The sequence below is a fragment of the Bradysia coprophila genome, chromosome II, assembly GCF_014529535.1.
Source record: "Bradysia coprophila strain Holo2 chromosome II, BU_Bcop_v1, whole genome shotgun sequence".
NCBI lineage: Eukaryota > Metazoa > Arthropoda > Insecta > Diptera > Sciaridae > Bradysia > Bradysia coprophila.
Window position 1 is genome coordinate 592,317 of NC_050735.1, and position 25,347 is coordinate 617,663.

Here is a 25,347-nt window from a genome sequence, read left to right on the forward strand (position 1 = left end):
AATTTCATTTTTTCTATAATTCGCTAATTTGACATGTCACCTTGATGCATTTAGACATTTATATGATTGGAATACTTTTTCGCATAGTCCACACGCGTAACCTTGAACCCATTTACCTCCTTGTCTCTTTATATGTTACCAAACAGAAAAACAGAGAGAGAGAGAGAGAGTGAGAGAGAAACATATTCAAAGTCATGATAATGCTCAAAGTTCCGCTGATACTGTAGGGTCAGTCTTCAACAAAACATATTTTTCAGCTCTCAAAGGCTCGTAAAGAATAGCAATAACGCGTTGAAAGTATTCATTGTTAACATTTACGGATTTCGAGTGGGAAACAACGCGAGTAAATGAAATGCACTACGCCAACAGAAGGAAATAGACGCCAATGAAATTACGTGGGACACATTTTTTTGGCGTTGTACTATTGCTGTAGGTAGAAAATTATACAAACGATAAACAAGGAAAACTTTGATGGTAAAGAGAGTGAATTATCATTCGGTTTACATTGGACTTTACGCTTAAATGGGTAAAAGAGCTTCGGAAAATCAGACAAATGTTTTTCGTGTTTACCGAATTTTATTAATTTTTAAATGGAACAAACTTTGGCCATGGCAGAGTGTTCAAGTTTAGAACCTTTCGAACTATATTGAATGTTCATCTGAGTGTTTGAGTCTACTTCTTCATCTTAAAAGCAGCAGGACATATTTTTGGCAATTGGTTTTCAGCCTTTTAGGGGTTTAGGAAGTTTTGGAAATTTTTATGAATCTTAGGAATTTTAGGAATCATTAGAATAATATTTTTAGAAACTCCTAGAAATTCAGAATTTTTAGGGGTGTGGAGAATTTCTAAGAATTTCATTTTAAGGCCAGGTATGGTCTCATATTACCCACAGCTTTGAGATTTCTTATTCCATGAAACAATCGCTTAACAATCCAATACAATGTTCGAATCGCTAAAAGAAGTGTGAACTATATAACTGCATTTCAATCGTAATATTTACAAATATCGTCACTTCATTTTCAAACGTGATGTTAAACATCAATGACCGACCTACTCATTCCACATTCATAAAGCTGCTAATTACTGTACTGTAAAATGTGGTTCAACATCGGATCATGTTTGTTGGTTCAACTGATTAACGCTTCGGAATGAGGTACAGATTTTTTTTGATTAGCGAGTGCGGTGAACCAGATGAACCAGTAACAGATCGCTTTCCGTGAATGAGACATATCGTGAAATTGTGATTAAGAGTTTATTGTTTTAACGTCGACCTTTCTCGAACATAATAACATCGACCCTTACCCATCTGCGTCATATTATCGGGAACCGATTTATTTGCTGATCAAGATTTCGATAAGGCGAAGTGAATGCTTACAAAGTGGACGATAGTTTGAACCATTAAGTTAACTAATTGACTTGACTGATGTAAATGAAGAACACAGGCTCTAATGTTCCTGACTGTCTCGTGAAGCCAGGGAAGCCTATTATCGATAGCTTCAATTCTCAAATTTAATTTTTGAGTATTTTGATAATTTTTCGAGGCTTTCGGAGGGAAGCATTGAACTTGCAACCCCCGAAACAGAATTTTTGTGTGTTCTGTTACCAAAAATGAATTTGAAAAACAATTTCGCCTGTGGTTTGACTATTTGGTTACTTGTCATCGTCATAGGCGACAGTAACAGCCAATTCATTAACACAACGGACGTGATTTCAAGTAATCCCAATCCCTACACTTCTCAGTTAGGAATTCAGCGCGTACTATCAAGACGGAAACGATATCTGCTCTTTCCACCTGGAGCTGCTTTTGTGGTATGTTTGACCGAGAATACCAAACAGAATATTTAAACCCACATCGATTACTGAACATTCATAGGCTACAATGTCTTTTGCCAAGGCACTGGCAACCGATTATCCCAGAGGTGTCAATTTCGTGGTTGAAACAGATTTCTATTATCCCATGTACTCATCGATTTCGGATTTGTTTCCGAAGGATAAGAAACCACCTGCAACTACAACTACGGCTGCTCCGACAACACCTGTACCATTACCAATGAATCCGAAATTTGATTCATTTCCGGGAAATTATTACGACCCGAGTAGTGTTTGGGAGAGAACGGTATGGGCTTAATTGTTAACCATAACCATTAACCATTTCAGTAGTGGTGCTATACTAAAATATGTTTAATATCCGTTGAACCAAGGATTCAAATAAATATCGCAAAGAATACATTCCGCTCAGTCCGAACTACATGTACTGGAAAGCACCGAAACCGTTCTATAAGCCACGATACCAATCTTATACAAATTACGTTCCGAAACCAATTTACAATTCACCTGGGAAGTATACGAATAAATACCGAGATCTGAACTGGAGACAGCGTGAATTATATAGAAGTCGACGAGATTTGTACAGTCATATCGAAGCAGCGGCAGAAAAGTAAGTGAAAAATAAGATGTGAATTTGGGGAAAATGATGCGGCAGACAACAAAATGGAAATAATGAAATTGTCTAATTGAATGAAAAGGTGAAGCAAATTTATGAAAATATCGTTGTAGCATCTGTGAAATGGTTTTCTCTTTATCTCTATATTGAATGATGCAAATGCACACGACGCTATATAAGTCATTGTTGATGGTGTTGATTATTGTAGCCATCTGAAAATTTAATCTAATTTCAAAGTTTCAGTTCACTTTGGTTCACAACCAATTAATTAATGATGGTGTCCAGATTCAGAAAATTGACAAAACTCTTCCCTTCATTCTTCACCGCCTCTTGAAGATTTCTACACAGAGAGAAGTTTCGTAATTGAATCTCCAGTTATTACATAATTTATTACGGATTTTGATTTTCCTTGTTCGAAGTGGAATACATCGCTCTGAGTTGTCTCTACTATTTCGAAAGAATATAACCCCACGTATTTCAACATAAGTATCACAGTTCGAAATCAGTTAATTTACTTTCGTCGAAAAACATTTATCAAAATTCCAAGTCCAACCGTCTCAGCTATTTCTGTCCATCGGATGTAACTTCATGAACGTCTTTAATGTCGTTAGAACATGCCCTCTGTGGACATTCAGTCGCAACGTGCATCATGGTCTGATTCTGGGCACCACAGTCACATCCACGATCATCTGCTAGTCCCCATTTATGCATGTGATATGCGCACCTTCGGTGTCCGGTACGGATGCGGTTTAGTCTGACCCATTCTTTCCTCGGTAACGCAAATCCAGGCACCCGCGACGTTGGGTCAGTGATCAGATTGTTCAGATTCAAACGCACTCATTTTCATTTAATGAATGCATTCAAGATATATCGATGACCAGACCAGATTACCAGGTATGGCCGATCCTTCAAAATCGTTTTGTATTGACCGCACTCATTATTTTTGTCAAAATAATATGAAAATGGGTGTGTCCGAATCCGTTTTTAAAATCGAGGTGAAATTAGACCATACCTGAGTGGTTTATATTCATTGGCTATACCTAGTAGAGACATTCATTCATTGCTTTTAACGGGTTTCCTGGTTTTAAAAATTTGAATTGGGCCGGATTAAAGGCGGATCGGGTCTACAATAAGTTTTTTTAGAGTTAGATTTGAAGTGAAAAAATTGTCCAGTAACGCCCTGTCTAGTATCAATATCACATATTTACCTATTCATCAATTTGTGAGATCTACATTCAATAAATCAGCAGCTGATCCGGTCTCCGGTCTCCGGTCTTTCTGAATTATTTAAATCGGTCGGGTTTAGAAAAACCTCGACTCGCTCATCTCTAGTTATGAATGAAATATTTTTTCACAATAAAATGAAAGCAAAATAAAATGATCGAGTCTGTTTTTTGACAATTGAATTTCAATTGTCAAAAACCAGACTCAATCATTTTATTTTGCTTTTACCTTACTTGCGGCAGATAATAAGTCCAATAAGGCTACCTACTGATGGTAATGTTAAGAAAACTTAGCTGACACAGATAATGTGTCAGCAATAAATCAATCTGTGAGGAACTTGCTGCAAAGCTTCGTGTAAGCAGGCAATATGTCACAAGTTACCTGCTTCAGAAAACGTGCCGGGCGAATGTTCATTATTGGCTGTGACGGGTAAGCTTATATTCACTATAAAGCTATAGAATGTCATCTGCTAATTGGTTCCGTAACAAAGCGCTAGAATCATGATCGGAAGGACTACGAATCGAGCCCGGCGAATGAAAGGTTTTTTGTTTGTTTGAAACATTAACGGCCACAGTCAATCTTCAAAAAATTACATGCCGCAGATAATGTATCGAAAATGCATTACCTGGACACGCACATTATACCTGTGACAGCTGTTCAATTTTCTGTCAGTGATCGTTGTAAAGCATCGACATGTGAAGCTCGAAAAAACTTCTAAAACTCGAACCTGTTATCACGACCTACAGGTCATGGCTATTGGGACGCCAACATTTATTTTTTTTATAATTTTTCATATTTGGAGCAGTCAATTTAGGTCTGGGTTAATTCAGCTTCACTTAGGTATCATTCACAATCAAGCTATTTACGAAATTTTCCCCTAACGGCTTGAGGTATTTTGTGAACACTCCCTTAGAATAAATCAGGAAAACCGAAATTTCAATCTTTCTTAAACAAGTTTGGACCGACTTAACTTAAAATGTTCCATCTTTCCCATTTGACCATCAATATTCGTAACAATAACAACTCTCCACTCATCATAACATCAATGTTGATTATGTATTCACACATCCGCATTAAATTAATGGTGATTATGCTAATACAAAATAATTCTTAATTCGTTCTTCATTTATGTTATGCAATAAATCAGCTTTTAAATTATAGCAAAAAGTGTATTTCAAATTTAATTGTCTACGATGCAGTTCAACACCAAAATGTTATGTTGTGCTACTTTCATTTCACGCTCACCTGTATTGTTATTCGTTCAGTTTCATTTATAAATTCACATCGTTCCTGACCTTCGAAATTGTAAGATTTTCTGTTCCGATGGTATAGTAATAAATTCGGCAACTCACTTCCACCACTTAACCTTCATCTTGATATTCGTCTAATTTAAAGCGAGGTCGATGATATGTTGTTGCTTTTTTGTGGAAAAACACAAAGAATTATGACCCTCTCGCTAAAATAATCAACATAACTATCAAGCGACTAAACAAAGGAATAAATTTTCGAATGTTCGAATGTTTGAAGCAAAAATATTTGTTTGATTGAAGCCATCATTTCGTTCGTTCGTTTTGTTGTTTGTGAATATTTGATTTTAAAAAACCCATTTTTTGTTTGCAATTTTAACAGGCATGGATTCCAAATAAAGACATGCATTCATCGTATGATCTGCGAGGGACGTTACTATCTGCTACCGCCGGGAGTGTCATTCTTTCAAGATGTACTTCGTATATTATTAACGTAAAATTGGCAATTATTTGTCTGAATGCTAAGACAACCGAATCTGATAAATTTTTTCCAGATTGCCATTGACCAATGATGAAGACGATGGGTATGGTAAGGCAATGCAGGCCACCGAAGACGAATGTCTTTCGACCTATAGTGAACAATGTCCATACAGCATTGTTGGATACATTTTGCACAGTCAATCAGATCCAAATAAATAATTTTTTTTTTGTGCAAGCTAAATGTGTTGAACGTAACTTCATCAATGTACTGAGCAGGTTTACTGCCTCCCAGTGGGACCTATGTTCGAAAAACATTATTGGTAAGCTATCGCTGCGACCGGACCGTTAAATTAAACTCAACCATTCTCATTCCAATCCATTTAATTGCTCCTCATATAATACTATTAGACGGTGAATATTCACCCAATGCCATTCGAATTAATGATAAATTACAGTCGGGATAAGCAAGAGCACAAGGTTTATTTGCTTCACCTCTCCGATGTGCCAGATCGTATTCTCGAGTGTCGTCGTGCTCAAAGGATAGCACTTTGGATTTAGGTAGACTGAAATGAGGGAGTCTCATTTTTTTTTAATTCGAAGCTAAGATATTATCGGATTACCTGAACAGCGTGCTCAACAATTTCTCCACCATGTTGGGTTCCTTGTTGTCAAAAGACTGCTTACTTTCACACAATGACCGGAGTATGCATTCGCGTCCATTGAATCCCATTCTGTGGAAAAGTTTTGACGGATCAATTGAATTTTTTCGCAATATGGTTCATTCCAGAGTTTCCTTCATTTCATTCTCAGAATTCGAAGAATTTCCACAGATATTTCTTAGACTTTTATATAACTAGGCAGGCATGGGTCGATAATGATAATGATTATCGATAATTATCGATTATCGATAATCGATAATTATCGACTTTTTTATCGAAAATTATCAAAAAAATATCGATAATCGATAATTATTGATATTTTGATAATAATCAAGATATCGATAAATCGATATATCGATATTTCGGTCCGAAAATCCGATATTTATCGATATATTCCGATCATGAATTTTCAGATAAATATCAAAATATCGATATTTTGATAATTACCGATAATTATTAAATTATCGATAACGATATGATTGATCGATTATCGATAATTATTAAATTATCGATAACGATATGATTGATCGATTATCGATAATTTCTTTCGATTGATATTATCGATAATTTTGAACGTCTCTCATCCCTATACATAACTCTAAAGATTTCTACGAAATTCTACAGAATTCTACGAAGCTCGACATAATTCTACGAAATTCGACAGATTTCTACGAATTCGACAGAACTCTACGAAATTCCACAGAATTTTATAAAACTCATCGAAATGAAAGTTCATAGAATTCTACAAACGTTTACAGAATTCTACGAAATGACACTAGGTTCTACACGATTCTACGAAAGTCCACAAAATTCTACGAAATTCCACCGAATTGTAAGAATTTCCACAAAATTCTGTTGAATTTTGTAGAATTCTTAGAATATAATTCAGGTAACAATGGAATGAGCAATATTCATGGCCTTATACAGTGCATAGCTATTGTCGTCCAAGAAAGTAGTGCGCCCTGTCCTTCATAATTCTAACTATGAAGTTCCACCAAATTCTACGAAATGCCACAGAATTGTAAGAAAAATACACAAAACTCTGAGCGATATTCAGGTCTGAATGTAGTCTGAATAAATATCATAATTCAACTGCGACATATAATAAATCTTGATTCACGATTCTTGAATAACAATTCCATTTACAAGTGAACATTGTTGTACAAAATGTACACACAACACTCTGCACATACTGTTGGCAATTGTACAGCAGCGAAAGCTGATGCCAGGTTTATTTAACTCGGTTCATAGCTCCTTGACTTACAAATTACAGGATGGACACAGAATAATCACCATTTTACCATATATTTTTATGTCCTATTTGCATTTCAAAGGCACTTACTGTCTTCTACTGCAGTAATTTAATCAGGTTTCTGAATTAATGTACACAGAAGAACCGACCAAATCCAATTTTGACTTTAACATTGAAGAAGCGGTCATTTCGCACGACATGAATTACATTACAATCGAACATGAAAAAAACAGTCTGCTCTGGTGTGGTGGTAATTAAGTGGCATTTGAGACAATCGAGTTAACTTACAATAACAACTGAGCCAAATGGAAATACCCCAAAGTCGTTTTTTCGCGATTAATTCTTTTGGAAACGTTGTTGATAGAGTTGCACAATCCGATGGAGCTGTTGCGACACATTTGATATACTCTATATCAGTGTCAGTATGAATGTAGCAGTGTGTTGACGATTCTCTGTCGCGATGCCATGTTTAGTATGTTCATCACAGAAGATTATCTCGTTAGGTATGTGGATGGAAGCGCCGACATTGAAGGGTTTGAACATTTGGTTTCTATATAGCATGTTGAGCATAACAGTCTCAAGAATTCTTCAAAGGTAATTCGCAATACCTCTAAGGTTAGGTCTTGAATCTGTGGTCCACCCTTTTGCCAAGTGATCATTTCAAGTACAAATTCCATCACCATGTCACATAAAATAGCTTGGAATCAAAAATCAAGCCGTCATAAAAGGTTAACTTACGAATCAATGACCGTTTCCAATTTTCCGTACAAATCTCGACGATTTCTGCGTAGAGCCACCGGTCTCGGCTGCTTGTAATGACGCTGATGAATGACCCACGTTTCGTTAGGCAAATCGTATACAACACCCCAATCGAGTTGATAGGTCAACCATTTGCTCACCGGTGTACCAACAAAGCCGAGTGTTTCGCAAAAGGCTAACTGTGTACGGAACATGGTTTTACAATATTGTTCAACGACCGAACGACAACATAGCAATTAGGCAACGAACCGTTAATGATGCCCCTTCTGGAAATGCAAGATATCTTTTCCGTCTCGACAACGATTTTTCTGCATTTTCAACGACTTTGTGCTCGTTCACTGTAGTTGATGGAGAATTTTCCGGTGAGTTAAAAGCATAAGTTCCATTAAATAAAACGAAAAAGAATCCAATCCAAATGCATGAATAAAATTTCATTTTACTGAATTTTGTCATTAAAAAAAACTTCAAAGTAAAGAAGAAGACGAAGCTGTTCAAGTATACAAAAAAACTGAATAAATTCTCGAACAACACTTGAACATACAACGATCAAAAGAACAAACACATAAACACAAAGTCACTAAATTCCTTTTACGACTTTGTGAGGATGGAGAAGACTCGCAATTTAAATTTCAGCCAAATATAGTTTTCCGTTTATTTTTCGTGATTTACATATTGACAAAGAAAAACAACGAGAAGACGTTTATCTTTCCTTCGTTCTTTGAAACCGTTTGATTTTGAGAATAATGTCTTTGAGCAACGACGAGATGTGTGTCAGTGTTTAACATGAAACAAATACCATTCGTTTATCAATAACGAAAGAAATGGAGAATTTTAATTGATTTAATTTTGTTAGCACGAAAACGTGCAATTGTATGCATGGCGCGTGTTTTTCGCTGTAAATTTAGTTCGGTAACCACAGACATTCAAGTTTCAATGTTTTACAAAACTTTGCCGTTGTCGTCTTGTTCAATTTCCTTGCTTACGCTTTTTATCACGGTGGAACTGAAAAACGTTTGTTTTATAAAAAAAAATATTTCTTGAATATCGGAAAGTTTTATTGGAAACCAAAAAGGGATGTGCTCTAAGAGATTTGCGTACAAATACAAAATCTTAAGAAAACTTTAATATTTTGCTATTACAGACGGCTACGCTGGAATAAACAACATGCTCTGACTTATGAGCTTTTATACATCAAAGAAATGAAGTATGAGATTTGAAATCAATTTCTTGAAAATATTTGGAACGAATGAAGTAATAGATCTGATAGTATAACTGATGATATGGGCCCTATTTTAGTTTTGATTTTGTTTTGCCAAACGTCTGACTACTGGTTGCACGCAGGGTGGTCCAAAGAATTTATTACAAAAGAAATAATTTTTTAAAGATTCATTTTTCTAATACCTCCAGTAAACCTCCAGCAAAGTGAGGTTGTATGCACTGCTGATTACTTTCTATGACATGTGTGGTCAACAGATCTCAATTTCATTTATTTAACATATGCACGAGTTGCCTTGTTCACGATCTCGATCTCCAAAATGTTACTGTCACTTTTGATTGATTGATTTTGTTCGTTTAGAAACCTCACAAAGTCTTGATTTCCACTTACGAAAAAGCTCTCCATTTACACCTTAAACAATAAAAAAGAGCCGCGGTTTAGCTAAACTGAGGCAAAACGGAGTGGTTTTTTGTAAGTGGAAATCAAGCGGAGTTAGTCTGGCTTCCAGGTAAAATAAAGTTTTGTACCATTGGTCGATTACAAGACTGAAGATGGTTAGACCACGCTAACCTCTGACCGTCACTGGTTCCGGAGGTCGAAACAGCATTTTATCTCCACTTTCGCTTCACGCGATCCATGGGAAAGGGAAGAGTAATTGTGCTCTGTTTGTTTGTTTTGGTGATTGTTCTGCATATTAGATAACGCCACCCCTGGAGTTAGTCTGGCTTCCAGGTAAAATAAAGTTTTGTACCATTGGTCGATTACAATGATGATCTCCGTCTGAGAGACAAAATTGAATTTTTTTCAATGTTTGCTTTGTTTACTTGACAGCTCGATCTCTCACGAACTACTTTTTTTTTAGTGGAAGCATGCTTTAAACCCTTTACAGTCAATAACAAGTTCAGTCTGGACCACCGTCTTAACGTGACATCCGAAGCAGGCCTCGAAATATGCAAATACTCTGTGAGTAAAGTTAGGTGCTTAATTGATATCTCGCCTAAATGTAGGCCAGACACTATGCACACAAATTAATCGTATTTAAGTTTACGTCATACGGGATTCGAACCCGGATCATTTTGGTGGAAGGCTAACCACTGAGGCATTACCTCATAAGTTTAGGGCCTATTTTCAGGATTTTTTTTCCTAGAAAGAATCAATTTCTCGAAAATAGGCTGCTTCAGCTAGTTAATAGCAATGGTTTCACATAACTCATGTTTTGAATATTATGCAAATCTCTCGCTGCATATCGCACGTTCCAAAACTTTTCGAAAAAAAAAGTTGTTCAGCCCCACCGTGATTGTTGGTCGATTCATTGTTCCATCGAATTTCTATCACACTCAGCAAAAAAATCGTTTCGAAAACCACAAAAATTCCACACGGTTATTGCACCACTTTCAACTCGCTGCTGTTCCTTTTTGTTCACTTTTATTTTGTCACCCCCCATTGCAATTGTTATAATGAATTCCAACGTTGCTGGCTTACCCATACCGTTGTTTGAAAATGTCGCAGAATGCATTCCAAGCACATTCCTTTTTTATTGAAAATCTTGAACAACTATCGTACAACACATATTACGTACGGTAGAGCCATGTCCCAAATGATTAAAGAAAACATTGCTGTCGAGTTAAACAATTTTCACCGAACATTACCCTACTATGCCACTCAAGCAGCGTACTGAATTCCTAATTAAAATAACGTTAGAATAATACAGATCAAATTCAAGCAGAAGTGAAAGAATAGTAGCTTTCTAATCGCGTTGGAAGTTTGATGACCTTTCTCTTACTGTGTAAAAGACCACAATCATGCATCTCCACAAAAATCGTCAACACATAGCTATACTCATACTGACACTGATCTCAATAGATTATCATGAATGTGCCACAACAGCTCCATCGGATTGTGTAACTCTGTCCAATAAATTACGTTTCCAAAAGATTTATTCGCGTAAAAAACGATATGTGGTATTTCCACCTGGTTCAGCCGTTATTGTAAGTAATTTCATTGTCTCAATCATGCCACTTTTATCTATTACCATTGATTGCATTAGGTGACGCCATCCGTTCTCAAAGCTCTAACACCAGTAAGACCCAGTGGAATTAATCTGGTTTTGGAGGTTGATTTTTCGTATCCATTGCAAACTTCTATTGCAGAATGGTACCCGAAGGAAGAGGCAGAACCGGTGAGGCATAGTTTTCATTGAATTCGTTGCACCAGTTGTTCAATTTGGTATAGTGTCGAGCAATATTTCTAGGTAACTGTGTGTTAGGGTGGGTCGAATTTTTCACATTTTTCATATTCAACGTCTGACCAGCGAATGTGACCTTGAAAAAAGCCATCACCCTGAGTATTTTCAAAGCCTATCCTAGATTATCAAAATAAGCATTCAGGCAAACCTCACACGACATCCCGGGTCATGACTTGCAGACTTTATATGCAAGTAAAGTCAAAACTTTTTATCGAAAATTGTTGATCGCAAAAATCGCAACTGTCAGAATGAAGACCTCGATCCCTCACATACTAATGCCATCTTAGAGCTACATTACTCACTCCGGTCAATAGTGACACATACCAGAGAAATCACTCAGCGATACATGCAATGTCACTCTACTACCCCATAGGATAAAACATTTAAAAATTCATACACTCTCCCGACCGTCTTGAGTGCAACAAGGCGTTTTAAAAAAAACATGCAAAATGCGGCCCACCCTAGTTTGTATTTACCAGTTTTTATTTTGACAATAAAATGGAAAAAGCTGTACCTTTGGTTGTAACGCAAAGCGGTATCACGTCCCCGTGACGATTGACATTCTTTTACACTTTTTTGTTTAAGAAAATCGATGAGGAAGACATAGAATATGAATCAGAACCATCACCATACCCGTCACCTTATCCAAATATTGAAAAGAATCAACTTATGCAACAATACGTATTGCATAGGAATCGTAGAGACATTATTGGACACATTGAGCGTGTAGCATCAGAGTAAGTAAAGAAATTGAGCAAATAAAATGCCGAGCTCCATCGCAATTATTCTTTCAGCAATGGACTTGATATTAAGAGTTGCCTTCTTCGAGTTATTTGTGAAGCGAATCATTATCTTCTACCGCAAGGACAATCATTTTTTCAGGACGTCTTGCGAATCCTGTTTACGTAAATTTAAAATTTCTTGCTTCTATCTCACCAATACTGAACATACGAAAAATTTCAGCACTACCTATAAGGACAACGTACCTGATGAATACACCAATGCTATGAAAATATCGGAAGATGATTGTGCCAAAGTGTATGGTACCCAATGTCGTTACAGTATCTTAGGGTTTTTGTTGGAAAATTCTAAATAAATGGAAAATGACTGTTTGTGACTATTAAAAAGTGCCTACTGGACGCTAGTAATATTACTTTACTTTACTAGTGAGGTTATGTGGCCTTTCCCTCACTAGTGAAGACCCTTTCCCTCGCTCGTAAAGTAAAACGCCATACTTTACACGTGAAATAATTTGATATCTCGTATCACGATGAGTAAAAGTATCCGAGGGTTTCAGCCCGATACGAGATATCAAATTACTTCACTTGTATAGTAATGTACTATGACTGCGAAGAATGTCTTCTTATCTTTTATTGATGTTGCATTGATATTTGAAAATGTCGTGTGCAGAAACATGAATGTTGATAGTTAGAAATGTCTCCAATCGGTTCGAGATTAAATTAGGTATTCTCACCCATAAGGGATAATCAGTCAGCAGTGCGTTTTATGAACGGCTAATCATCTGTTACAGACAATGACAACAAGCGATCGTAATGTTAATTCCTCGACGAGCTATGTTTTGTGTCTCATTTATTGGTCAATGCACACTAAAGCAAATGAATTGAACGATTTTTGTATGAAGAACTATGAAATTAGATTGAACAAGAGAAGTAATAGATTCCATCGTAGTATATTTACAGTCTTTAGAATTAGCCTAAAATATACCTATTTAAAGCTAGATAGATCTACAGCCTGAGTGTGTATCAACCTCTCATAAGGTCATGGTTTGAAACCTACTATTGCAGGTCAGGTATGACTAAGCCGATCGATCCTAATTGTCGAAAGTGACTGTGTCTCTTTCATCTTTCACATTGATTTGAATCTTCTCCGATTAGTGACGGCTGATATATGAGCTTGGGCTATCCTACCATCGTTACCATTTGAGGAACTGAAGCAAAATACTCTCGCTGCGTTAGAAAGTATTACGCACTTTTCATTTTGAATTTCGACTGTACTTACGGCGTCAAATCTTCGTACCTAACTACCTAACATACAACTGTTTCCTAGAAAATACTTCAAACCACTTTAGTTCAACTTCCTAAACATAAATCGAATGACATTAGTTAATTAATATTATACATGTCCAGTCCATCCTCGTTTGCAATAAATTTTCGATATTAGTGAATACAATATCCTTGAAATGACACTATTTCTGGTTATCTTTTTATGTTTTAATCTTGCGAGGCATTCAGATTAAAATAATTGATTGTTGAAAAAATACTTTTCTCGGCTGTAATATAGTTTTTGTCCGTTTCTTATTGGAAGACAAAGAAAAGATTTGAAACAAATTACCAAGTACCATTCTACGACTTAGAGTCGAATTTTAAAGGTGAGTGGGTGGTTATGTTGAACCAGCTCTTTTGAAATTTAAAGAACTTGATTTAAACTCTCAAGATAATTAATTTGTTGATGCACCACCATGAGATCTATGTTAGTTATTAAGAGGTATCGGTACTTAGCTAAAATTGTAGCTTTCATTTGCATGGCTCGTATTTAATTTTGGATGATATCTTTTCATCAGTTTTCTAAGAGCTGGATAAACTGCTACAACCAAATGGATTTTCTTTTGAAAGCTAATACATTTGTGGTCGTTATTGCGGTCGTACATTTTAGAAAATGAATTCTGGTGGAAAGATATCATCAAAAGTAAACTAAAATTTAGTATTTACAAAACGCCCAAATGTATGCTTTTCAACGAGTAAAATACGGGTTCAATCCCGGTGAGGGCCAATTCTACATAGGATTTTCCTTCAATACGTAGCATGAAAGTAACGTTCCTAAGCGTACCCAAGCTTCATAATCGGGGCAGTTGAGGTTTTTGGTTTCCTCAACGGAATGTACAATGTAAGAGTAACATGAACGGCGTAACCCATTCACAATGAATTATGTGTACAGATACGTATCTGAAGTCTAATTTTAGGCGCAGATATAATCAGCACCAGACGAAAAATCATAAAGGCTTGCTAACATATATGTTGATTGGGGCGCATATTCATTAATGGATAATAAAGGCTATAAATTATAAGGATGGATTCCCTAAGATTGAACATAATGCCTTTCCGTTACATTTCGTGAAAGGATAAATTCCCTAGGATCGAACGAGATGTCCACCTGAAGTAGTTCTGACAGTAGTTGTAAAAAAGCGGAGTCTGAAAATGCTGCAGTCAAGGCTAGATTATAGACTAAATGCGTCTTTATACAACTAATTCAGGATTTTTGCTAAAGATCTGAGATAGTGGCAAAAGTAGTTGCAAAAAAACTTATCTAGCCTACAATCTAGCCTTGACTACAGTGTTGCCAGACTCGGTTTTCTTACAACTAATTTTGACAATTACTTCAATAGGCTGAACAAGACGCCTTTCCGTTACCTTTCGTAATAGGATATGGGGTCTTTTTTACACTTTGTCGATTTTTCTTGGTGTTTTTTTTTAAATTCGTTTTTTGCGATTAGACTTTGACTCTTAGACTCTTAGACTCTTCACCGGACTTTGAAACTTTGAAAGTTACTGAATCGCAAATTTCGTAAAATTGTGCCAGCATCGAGCCCAAAGTTTGTGGATCAGGGATAGATGTTATGATAGAAAACAGGCTGAATAAAATTTTATATAATTTATTAATAACGCGTAACATTTATTTATATATATTATAATTTGTTATTATACAATCAATGTTTTTCATTTTTTTTTATTATTATTTTTTGTTTATGTTAGTTTTATGGTTAAATATATATAAATGATCATAATATATCATATTATATTTTCGTTTTAGTTTTTATTTATGTTTTTTTTTCTCTTTTTTCTTTTTTACTTTATTATGGTGTTATCCAGTGAATTTATTTGCCATTATGACAATAATGTAGTAATTATTGACATAAATTGTTTATTTATAGGTTTTTTTTAATTTTTTTTAATAATAATCGTTAATTAATAATTTTTTCTTTTTTTTTTCTTTTGTAAATTTATAATTAATAGTTTTATGTAGTTTGTTGTTCGCCTTTTTTACGTCAGTTAAAATAAGAAATTTTAAATCAAAAACAAAAATTGTATTTACAACTTCATTTTTTCTTTTATGACTTTTTAGGATTTCAAAGTTTGTTTTTTATTCTTTCTTTTTATACAAAAAAAAGTCGGTCGTTACAGGACGTTAATTTTCAATTAATCGTTCCTCGAACAAATAATGACAGATTGTTATATCTTCATTCTTTTTATAGAGTAATTGCAACTGCCCTTTTTTATTTTTTATTTTTTTGTTTAGTAAAAAATGTGATTGCTAAAGTTTAATCTCTAATGTGTTTTTGTACAATTTTCTACAAGTCTAATATCGTATATGAGTTTTCGTGTGTTGAGTTTTTTTTCTTTATTTTTTTTTTGTTATTTAAAAAAAAAATCTTTTTAAGGAATTCAAGTGAGTTTTTTTTTGTTATTAATGTCAGTTGAATTGTTCTACAGTTCTGTGTGATTTCGTGCAAAATTGCTTAAATATTTTAATTATTACGTTCAGTATTTTCTTCTTCTTTTTTGTTGGAAAACGATTGAGTTCAACGATAATGTGAAATTATGAAAATTTTGAACAAAATCTGGAAAATATAGAGAGGATTGTCGAGTTCTATTATGTATACCTGCATTCAAAGATATTTTTTGTTCAAAAAAAATTTAATTCAAAGAAAATGTTACAGAAACAACATCCGGATTAGGCCGTTTTGTTCAGCTGCCAATTTATATTTATACAAAAATGGATAAACTTATCAAAAATCAATCGATCAATTAATTGTCGGAAAAGATCATTTATAATTGAGTGTGGTTTTGTAATTTGAATCACTGATTATCCGTTTGGTATATGTCATTATTTGTTGATTTAATAATTAACTTTGAATTTGTAGAATTGCTTCTTTTTGTGTGTCATTTAAATTGGTTTTGCATTGCAAATTACTTTAACAAAATTTTCTTCGAGAATAAAATTCATAAAATGTTTCAATTTAAATATTTTTATTTGTTTTTACAAAATTTTGTTTTTATTTCAACTTTTATGGATTTTTTTTTGGTTTTTTTAATTATATTATTTTAAAGTACGATTAGATAAAAATTAAATAACAAATATTATTTACACTTTCATTTAAATTTAAGTTTTTTTTTTGCTTAATAAGGTTGAATATTAACTAATAATTTGATTTTTATTTTTTTAAGTCATTCACGAATATATAATGTGTCGATGACGTAAATTAACTAATTTTTTTTTCATTTACTTTCAATTTATTTTATTTTTCATCACAATCATAATTTGGCATCTTTAACGAAAATAAATTTTTAATTCAAACAAATTATTCGAAGGCAAATGTCTTATAATGAGAGGTGTCTGCTAACAAAATAATGAAAAGTGAACATATATGGTTCTATAGCAACAATTAAAGCGCTGCTTGTTCTATATATCCTCGTTTAACTCGCTTTATAAAAAATTCTTTTCCTCAATTCAGTTCGATTAAATTTCAATGTAAAATCGTCTGGAAGTTGCAAGAATCGGTCAAATTGAGTAGAATTCACGCTTTTAAAAGAATATGAAGGACAATCAACTGTACAAAAAAATGTAACGAATTAAAGTCATTTGGATACTCTAATATGCTTGCTGGTAAAGTGCGAATTCTCATTGTTTTTCCAACTGAATGGGGTAAATATGATTTCCTAACTAGGGTTGAAATATTTCCAACATCGTTCAGAAAAAACGTTCGATTCCAAAACTCGTCTCCGGCTTATGCTGGAAGACTCTCATTCGCCAAAAGCAACCTTTTAGCATGCGTCAGGAAAATATCTGTTTAAATACTCGTCCACTCGTTTATGTTTTAACTTCATAATAAAAATGACAATTTTAGGTCAAGTGACCATACACACAACCGGGACTTTTTCTTTTTACAAATAGCTTTTGTAGAGCAACATCATTATGCAACTGCACTGTTTACATTGTAACGTTTACATTGTAACGTTTACATCGGAACGTTTGCATTGCAACGTTTGCATTGCAACGTTTACATTGCAACGTTTACATTGCAACGTTTACATTGCAACGTTTACATTGCAACGTTAACATTGCAACGTTTACATTGCAACGTTTACATTGCAACGTTTACATTGCAACGTTTACATTGCAACGTTAACATTGCAACGTTTACATCACAACAGTTTTTATAGCAACTGGGGTAACGACACACGTCAGTCATCCAAAATTTAAATCGCCTATAAAAACAGCCATAACAACCTATAACAACAGCCTCAGCATCTCAGCTTTTGGCATTGGAAGCTTTCATCTTACTGTTGATTCGTACTAATGAAGCTAAAAACGTCGTCTCTAGTGATACTCTTAAAGTGAGTACGTCTTACTGTTAGGCTGTATAATTAAAGTCATCACCTGTCTGGTAACGACTTAGAATTCGTTGTTGGTAGATGCCAACAACTGCTACTTGCTACTAATTAGTTTCGTTTACATCAATGATTTCGAAGCTTTGAGAATGAATTAAATTCTGAGAAAACTGCTTCAATATCCATTTATTGATAATATGAAGTCTACTCAATTTTGCAAAGAAATTGTTATTCACCGCAACTGTATTTATTTACGATACCGAAAGTTGAACACTAATTATGTTCAACAAAGTTAGTGGTAGAATTGAAACTAATTTTTGTGTTTTTCAGAAAATTGTTTGAAAATATATCGTAAACATTTTTAATTAAAACACACCTCCTGCCTCTCCGAACAAATAAAAACCAATCATATATTACAAAATTTCCAATTAATTTTATGAAAACTCGACATTTAATTAACAAAATTGTTTTACGAACGTAAAGCTTTTCACTGGCTTTTTTTTTCTCTCAAATATTTTTTTTAGTGTAAATTCATTTGAATCATTAGGGAGTGGATAGAAAAATTGACTGTAAAAAAAGAGTGTTGGACACAAAAAACAAACAAAAATATTTTCGCTAGGATAATATAACTAAACAGAAAAAACAAAATAAATTTAAATCACAACCATTTGCTCATTTTTCTTTTGAGAAGACAATTAATTATCCATAAAATGAGTTTTTCCTTAAGTGTTTTTGTAATAAAGTTCAATATTTTGTTTTTTTTTGTTTGAATTTTTATCGTTCGTATTTTTTCTCTTTTTTACTACACTTAAATTAAGTTTTAGTGTTATTTCAATTTATACGTGTTTTTCATTACATTTTCTTTTAATTAATACTTTTTTGCCATTTAGATGATACAGTTATATTATTTGAAACCGTCTAATAAATATAAATGTACGTTATTTAAGGAAATTAATTGAGTCTCTAGAATAGTTTTTTTTTTATTGATTTTTTTACGTTATTTTTTACGACTTTTTATAGCGATTAAATTAAGTATACAAATGAAAAATATATACTTGCGCACAATGACATAAAATTGCATTTTCTTTTAACACTTTTATTATGGCATTGGGTTTTGTTTTTTGTTGTTTTTTTGTTTAAATTTTTTCGCTTTCGATTTTTTATTTAATTTTTTTTTTTATTTTATATTTTTAAAGTCTCACATTAGATTCTCCTTCGTTTGTCAAAATGATTTTATTTATTTTTTGTTAAATCAGTTTCTTCATCTGTTATTTGACGATTTTTTTTTACATTGCTTCCAAGAAGATGGATACACAAAATTAAATTCAACTCAGCTATTGGTTTATCGACTTTGGTTAATACATACCGAACGTGATGGATTATCGCATGGGCAAGGAAGAATTTATTCTTTTCCATTCAGAATTGATTTTTTTTTTTTAAATAAATTATTTACCAACCATTAAACACATACAACAATTTTCTTCAATAAACAGAACCAAGAAAAAAATTCTTCTAATTCGAATCATAGACATACTTTCCGTTCACTCATCCCGATACAGGAAAATTTATATGTTTTATCCAAAGCGTCAAATTCATATTTTTTTCTCTTAAAAACAAAACCAAAGAAACTAGTTAAGTTTTAGGCCATAACACATAAATGGCCTGTGATTGGAAGACACTCGATTTGAAATCAGGGTCATGCCATAATTAATGTTCAAAATCTTACATTTAGTTTTTTTTTTAATTTCTTCTTCCTCTTCTTCATTTTGTTTTAATTAAATGTTTATTCTTATTTCATTTTTGTTAGACTGTGTCAGTTAATTTGTGTTTTAAATTACAATTTTAATATTTTTTTTGTGGTTTCATTACCACACGGATGTGAAATTAGTTTGAATCTGAAAAATCAAAAGTACATGCGAGACTAAATTCATGGGTTCTTTAATTCATTAATAAATTCCATTTTATGTAAACTCTTTCGTTGTTTGCTTTTTTTTATTTTTTTTAATAGTGTTTGACTCTGTTGTTCTTGTTGTTACGTGTTCAAATTTGAAAGCTAAATTGGCTAAATTTTCTACAATCTATATGTAATTCTTAATGTGTTTTGTTTAAAGTATTTTTTATTTTTCTTCTCCCTTTTCTTTAAGTATTCTAAAAATATAATTATATTCATTTATGGAAAAGTGACGAGTTAATTGATTTTAATATTATGTTCTCCATTTTCCTCTTCTTCATCTTCTTTTTCTTTAAATTACTGTTTAATATGTACACAATTATCTCACGCCTTGATTTATGTTAAATATAAACAACCTATTTTGTTTGTTTGTTTTTTTTTTTTAAATAATGTAAATGTCTTGACTAGTTTACTGTACATTAAATAAAAAATCAATTCACTCGTCATGTTAACTTCGAGCACTTTGCTATCATTTAAGTCAAAGTTTTTTTTTCTTCCTCTGTATCTTCTTCTTCTTCTACTTTTCTTTAATCTTCTCTATTGTTATCATTTAATGTGTTCGACTATACACTGTGATGTCTGATGGATAAAAAATAATGGAAAAAGACTAAAAATATTTACATAAATTTCAATATTCTGAATGGGAGGCCCATTATTATTGAAGGAAATATCATTTCACGATTTCTCCTTAAATTTCTTTTAATTTCCTTTAAATCAAGGGAAATTTGTGAAAAGTGGAAAACTTGCGTCACGACCGCCTAGATTTACGTGCAGCCATGATATTTATAGTTTTAAAAAACAAATCGGACCTGACTCTGAAATAACCTTTGTTCTGTGAAAGGCTTGCGCTTAAATATTATTTCACTTTATTGTACAAATCATGAATCGAAGAAAAAAACCGAATGGTAAGAACAATTTTCGTTTAAACTCGTTTGTTTGAACTCGTCTTAGTCTATCACGTTTTAGTCCAATGGTTGGGATGTCAGCACTAAATAAAAATCGAAAACTTTTAGAATTCACCTCATTCCGAATAATTACCAATGACCGACATTTATTCTTTCCCCTTTTTTTTTTGTACAAAATCCCATTCGCCATCTGAAGTCAAAATAGATGCATCTCACACTCAATCGTTTAAATAATATTTATAAAAACAATTATCTCAGATTGCATTGCCATATAGCCGTAATTTAAATCAAACAGAAAGCGGCGAACGTTTTAATTTTTAATTTCATATAAAATTTAAAGTGTGCCAACTAAGCACGATTCACTGAGAAACAAATTGGACGCCACAAGTGAAATAAATTGACCATACGTGTCCAATGCACTTTAAGCTAAAAACTTTAAACTAATAAAGAAAAATGGTTGGTAATTAATGCGAAAGTGTACAATAAAATGAAAGGAGCGAATGTTTATTTCGGAATTAATTGAACAAGAAAAGCAGGATTTAGATGGAACTTTATTATAAGAAAATGTGTGATTTTACCGTTTCGCTTTTTTCTCCCCGTTCCAGTTAAAGTTAAAGTGGTTGTGCAGTATGCGGTATGCACATACTAAACATGCAATTCTAGAATGTAAAACGTGGGTAAAAGTGGGTGTAAAAAGAAATTCATTTTACTATGTTGTTATATTCAGTTCTTTCATTTCGAATGTGTGGTTGAATTTGGAAAATAAAAAGGAAAATTTATTTGGAAATGTAACGAAGATGGTTTATCAAAGTTTATCAAATTTATCTCTTGAACAATACAAATTCGGTTATACAATAGCCTTAATTAATACCACCCGTTTTTTCAATTAAATTTATTTTAGTTTCTTGTTTTATTTTACTTTATTAGTGCGTACATAGGTGCCTTTATACGGATCGAAAAGAAAACCAATAGCATTGGTTAGCATGCAGTTCAAGCAAGGCATTTTTTGGGGAAATTTTTGCTCATATTTTTAGAAATTTTTCCACATTTCACTAGATTTTCCAGCATTTACCGATTTTTTTTCGAAATTTGGGAAAACTTGGATTTTTTTTAATTACTCCTAAACTTGCGACTTGTACCAGGTTGACCACATCTGACCCGAAACATATATTGAATAACCTGAACTTTTCTGTTGCATCTTTCTGTTTTTACAAAAAAAGCTTCCCGGTCATTCCTTACATTGTCATACAATTTTCAGATAAGCCTGTAGTCTCACCTGATTTTACCTGACTACTAAATTAATTGACAGGTTTCAGGTCAGATCTGTCTCAAGTCAACTTGACCAGATGCCGAGACTTACAATTTAATTGATGAGTTAAATTGAAGAGCAAGTAGCCTACATTTAGGCGGGAAAATATTCGTTTTTTTTTATGATTTCTCTGAAGCAACATAGCACGCAAATTGTGTTACTTTTTTGGTTTGTGAGTCAAAACTTAACCTCGCTTGGAGAAATCTGTGCAGATTTCATAAATTTACACAGCCTTCCTTCTTCTTTTTGGGATAAGTTATCACACACAAACCAATATTTCCTTTAAAAGTAACAAAATTTTGCTTAAAAAAAGATTTCGGTTCAAAGAAATCATCGAAAAACGAATGTCTTTCCGCCCAAATGTAGGCTACAGATTTGCAGAGGGTCCATTGCTTTTGACTGTTATAGGAATGTACTGGAGTATATACAATATACACACTTCACATACATGATTGTGACTTGAGTGTTAATGCAATTTCATTTCCATCAAACGAAAACTTCTCCTTTTGTTGCTGAATAAGCACAGAATAATGCAGAAGAGAAACAATTTATTAAAAAAAAAAAGTAATATGAAACTACCAACATAATATCAATAAAAGCAACACGTGACGATGCCGGGATGATCATACACCACTGCAATTTCTCTTGTCACGAGTGGATATTATTTCGAAAAACGTTTTACTGTTTTGTCATTTCTCAAGTGGATGATAGTTATGTGTATACGCCACACTGCCTTTCAGCATGCAATGTTTCCATTGAATTAATTATTTTCTTGTTTCAATTTCGTTGAGACGTTTGATAAGCTCGAAATTGTATTAAATATATATATGGAGAGAAGTTGCATCATCGTTGCGGAACAAAGGAAAATGAAGTTGAGAGGGTATGAGCTATACGTATTGAAACGAAATAATTTTACCTGATGAGATTCGTTAGAATCTCTTGACAATAACTATGTTGATCCTCTTCAGCGAGTAAATAACTTAACGTGCTGTACCATGATATTTAATATGGATTATGCAGAAGAAAAACGTTCTCTTCCTTTAATCTGTTTATTAAAAGCAGAGCCGGACTAGTTACCTGGGCATTAAATGATGAAAGGTTGTTTTTTTCATACAAAAATCGAAGGTCTCTTCGGGCATCGACTGACTACCCATAGAGCCAGTTCGGTCCTGGTTAAAACTATATCTAACAAGAGTGCCAAGATTTTAACAGCGGGAATATGGCAGATAATTCGTAACAATGAAACTGGCAAAAAATTGCGGCTATCTGCTCGCAGTTCCAAGTGTTACATTCGGAGTGAAAAAAATTTGATTTATTTGTCCGACTGCTTTCAGTTTTCATGCTATCTAATTATGCGAAAAACAAGCAACTCTTTTTCACAACGAAATTGCATACACCACTTAGTCACAATCAACAGATATTATAGGTATATATGCCCTAGTCGGTGTGTACTGCTGAAGAAAAGACGTTTTTCCAGTTAATTTCATTTCCCTGAAAAGAGCGTGTAATAAATCAATTAAAAACTGCATAATGAAATGTATACTTGTTACGGCATTAATTTGGTTTCGTGTTGGTTTTTTGTTTTTGTTTTTAGTTTTTTGAATTTTATTTTTATTCCTTTTCGGTTTTTTTTTTGTTTAAATAGAATTATATAACGTTCTATATAATTTAATCTAGTGGCACAACCAGTGAGAGCATTGCCTGACGCTTTTATTTTCATTATTTGATTGTCCTATATAATCTCGACCGAAATAATGTTTTTTTTTAGTTTTTTTTTCTTCTCTTTTTTTTGGTTAATTTTTATGTCATTTTGCCTCGTAAAATGGCATGGGAGTGTTGTAATGATATTGTGTGCTCTGTGCATTTTATCATTCATTTTGTTGAAAATTTCGGTTCAATTGTGTTCGAATGGAACGTAGAAAATATGGCTGTTTGGGGGGAACCTCAGTGCTTTTTATGGGCGTTATAAAACAGTCGTTTATTTCATTTTTCGTGAGCAAAGAATTAGTTTGTTTTTGTTGTTGTTGTGTGGTTTTATTAACTTTTCTACTTTTAATTTAAATTTAAATTGTTTAACAATGCTGACGATGCGATTTTGATGGGCTATGATCAACCAATAAAAAAACGGTTTAGTGATTTAGGGTGTCAATGAATGGGCGGCTTACTGCTATGTATTTTTTATGGAATGCTGCTAACATGAACAAAATGAAGTTTTTATGAGTCCCGGGCAGTTTTACTTGGTAAGTAAATCATTTTGTTCGCAGAGATTGTTATTTCGTTCACGCTGAGTGTATGGGGCGTCTTTTCATGCGGTGATTGCGAGGGATCATAACTTGGTCATTTTCCTATTGTAACTTGCTACAAAATTGTAGGCATATCATTCTTCCTTTGAGAAATGGATTCTTTGATATCAGGGCCTGACTGGCTGCCTAAAGGTGTACTTGGACATTAAGTGAAAAAACACTCAAAAAAATTAAATTAAAACGGCACCAAAAGGTCCGTTGGCTATAAGCGCACTCGGCATTTGCCCATTCCGGGCCTGTCTGATATTTTCATTGCATCAAAAATGCAATTCGATTTGATTGGACAAATACCATCGAAAGAATCTCCTTCAATCCCATGAAAAATTCAAAAATAAATTTAGGTTTACTGCCATGCTGTCGTCGTCGCTTGTGTATAATTTTAAATTTGGTATGCAGTTGTTCAATCAAACTTTAGTTGCAGCACTAGCTGACACACACACAGATCATTTATTTGGATTTTCGTTTTAAATTTAGGACAATGTGATTTTGTTACAGTCTGGCACAACATGCATTACCATCTAGAGACTATCCATTTTCAGCACATTCTTATTTATGCATTTCTCGACAAATCTGTCCAGAAATTTATATTTGATGGTTGTCTTTTACTCAAACATCCAAATAACTAACGACACAGTGCTGAAGATTAAGTATGTTCCAGATGTGACTGTTCTGATAATATTCTGTACTTAAAATCACCCAAAAACCACTTACAGTCGAAGTGTGACGCAAGTCCTTTGAATCATTTACAAAGGAATTGCTATCTGTGGTGTTGATGCTTACAGCTTCGACACGCAAAAAGAAATACCGATGGCAGATGACACACTGTGATGGCTAGTTGAATGGATTGGATAACGAATAAAATAGTTTAAGTGTCGTAGAGGCAAATAGGATGAGTAAAAGTCAAGAGTGTGTCAGAACTTGCGTCACGTGGTGCCATGATTAAAAAA

At 33.5% G+C, this 25,347-nt stretch overlaps 2 protein-coding genes across 2 annotated transcripts; one reads left to right on the top strand and one right to left on the bottom strand.

Moving 5' to 3' along the window:
• The first annotated feature begins 1,221 nt into the window (after positions 1-1,221).
• On the top strand, positions 1,222-12,652 carry LOC119079738. Its single transcript, XM_037187844.1, has 10 exons — positions 1,222-1,809; positions 1,874-2,116; positions 2,202-2,437; positions 5,297-5,407; positions 5,469-5,610; positions 11,074-11,268; positions 11,328-11,459; positions 12,111-12,262; positions 12,320-12,430; positions 12,489-12,652. The coding sequence occupies exons 1-10, from the start codon at positions 1,609-1,611 to the stop codon at positions 12,619-12,621; spliced, it is 1,656 nt and encodes a 551-aa protein (XP_037043739.1). The 5' UTR covers positions 1,222-1,608; the 3' UTR covers positions 12,622-12,652.
• On the bottom strand, positions 5,764-8,808 carry LOC119074352. Its single transcript, XM_037180494.1, has 4 exons — positions 8,314-8,808; positions 8,044-8,243; positions 6,015-6,125; positions 5,764-5,957 (listed from the first exon to the last, which is right to left on the bottom strand). Exons 1-4 carry the CDS (start codon positions 8,515-8,517, stop codon positions 5,786-5,788), a joined length of 687 nt encoding a protein of 228 aa, XP_037036389.1. The 5' UTR covers positions 8,518-8,808; the 3' UTR covers positions 5,764-5,785.
• Positions 12,653-25,347: the final 12,695 nt, after the last annotated feature.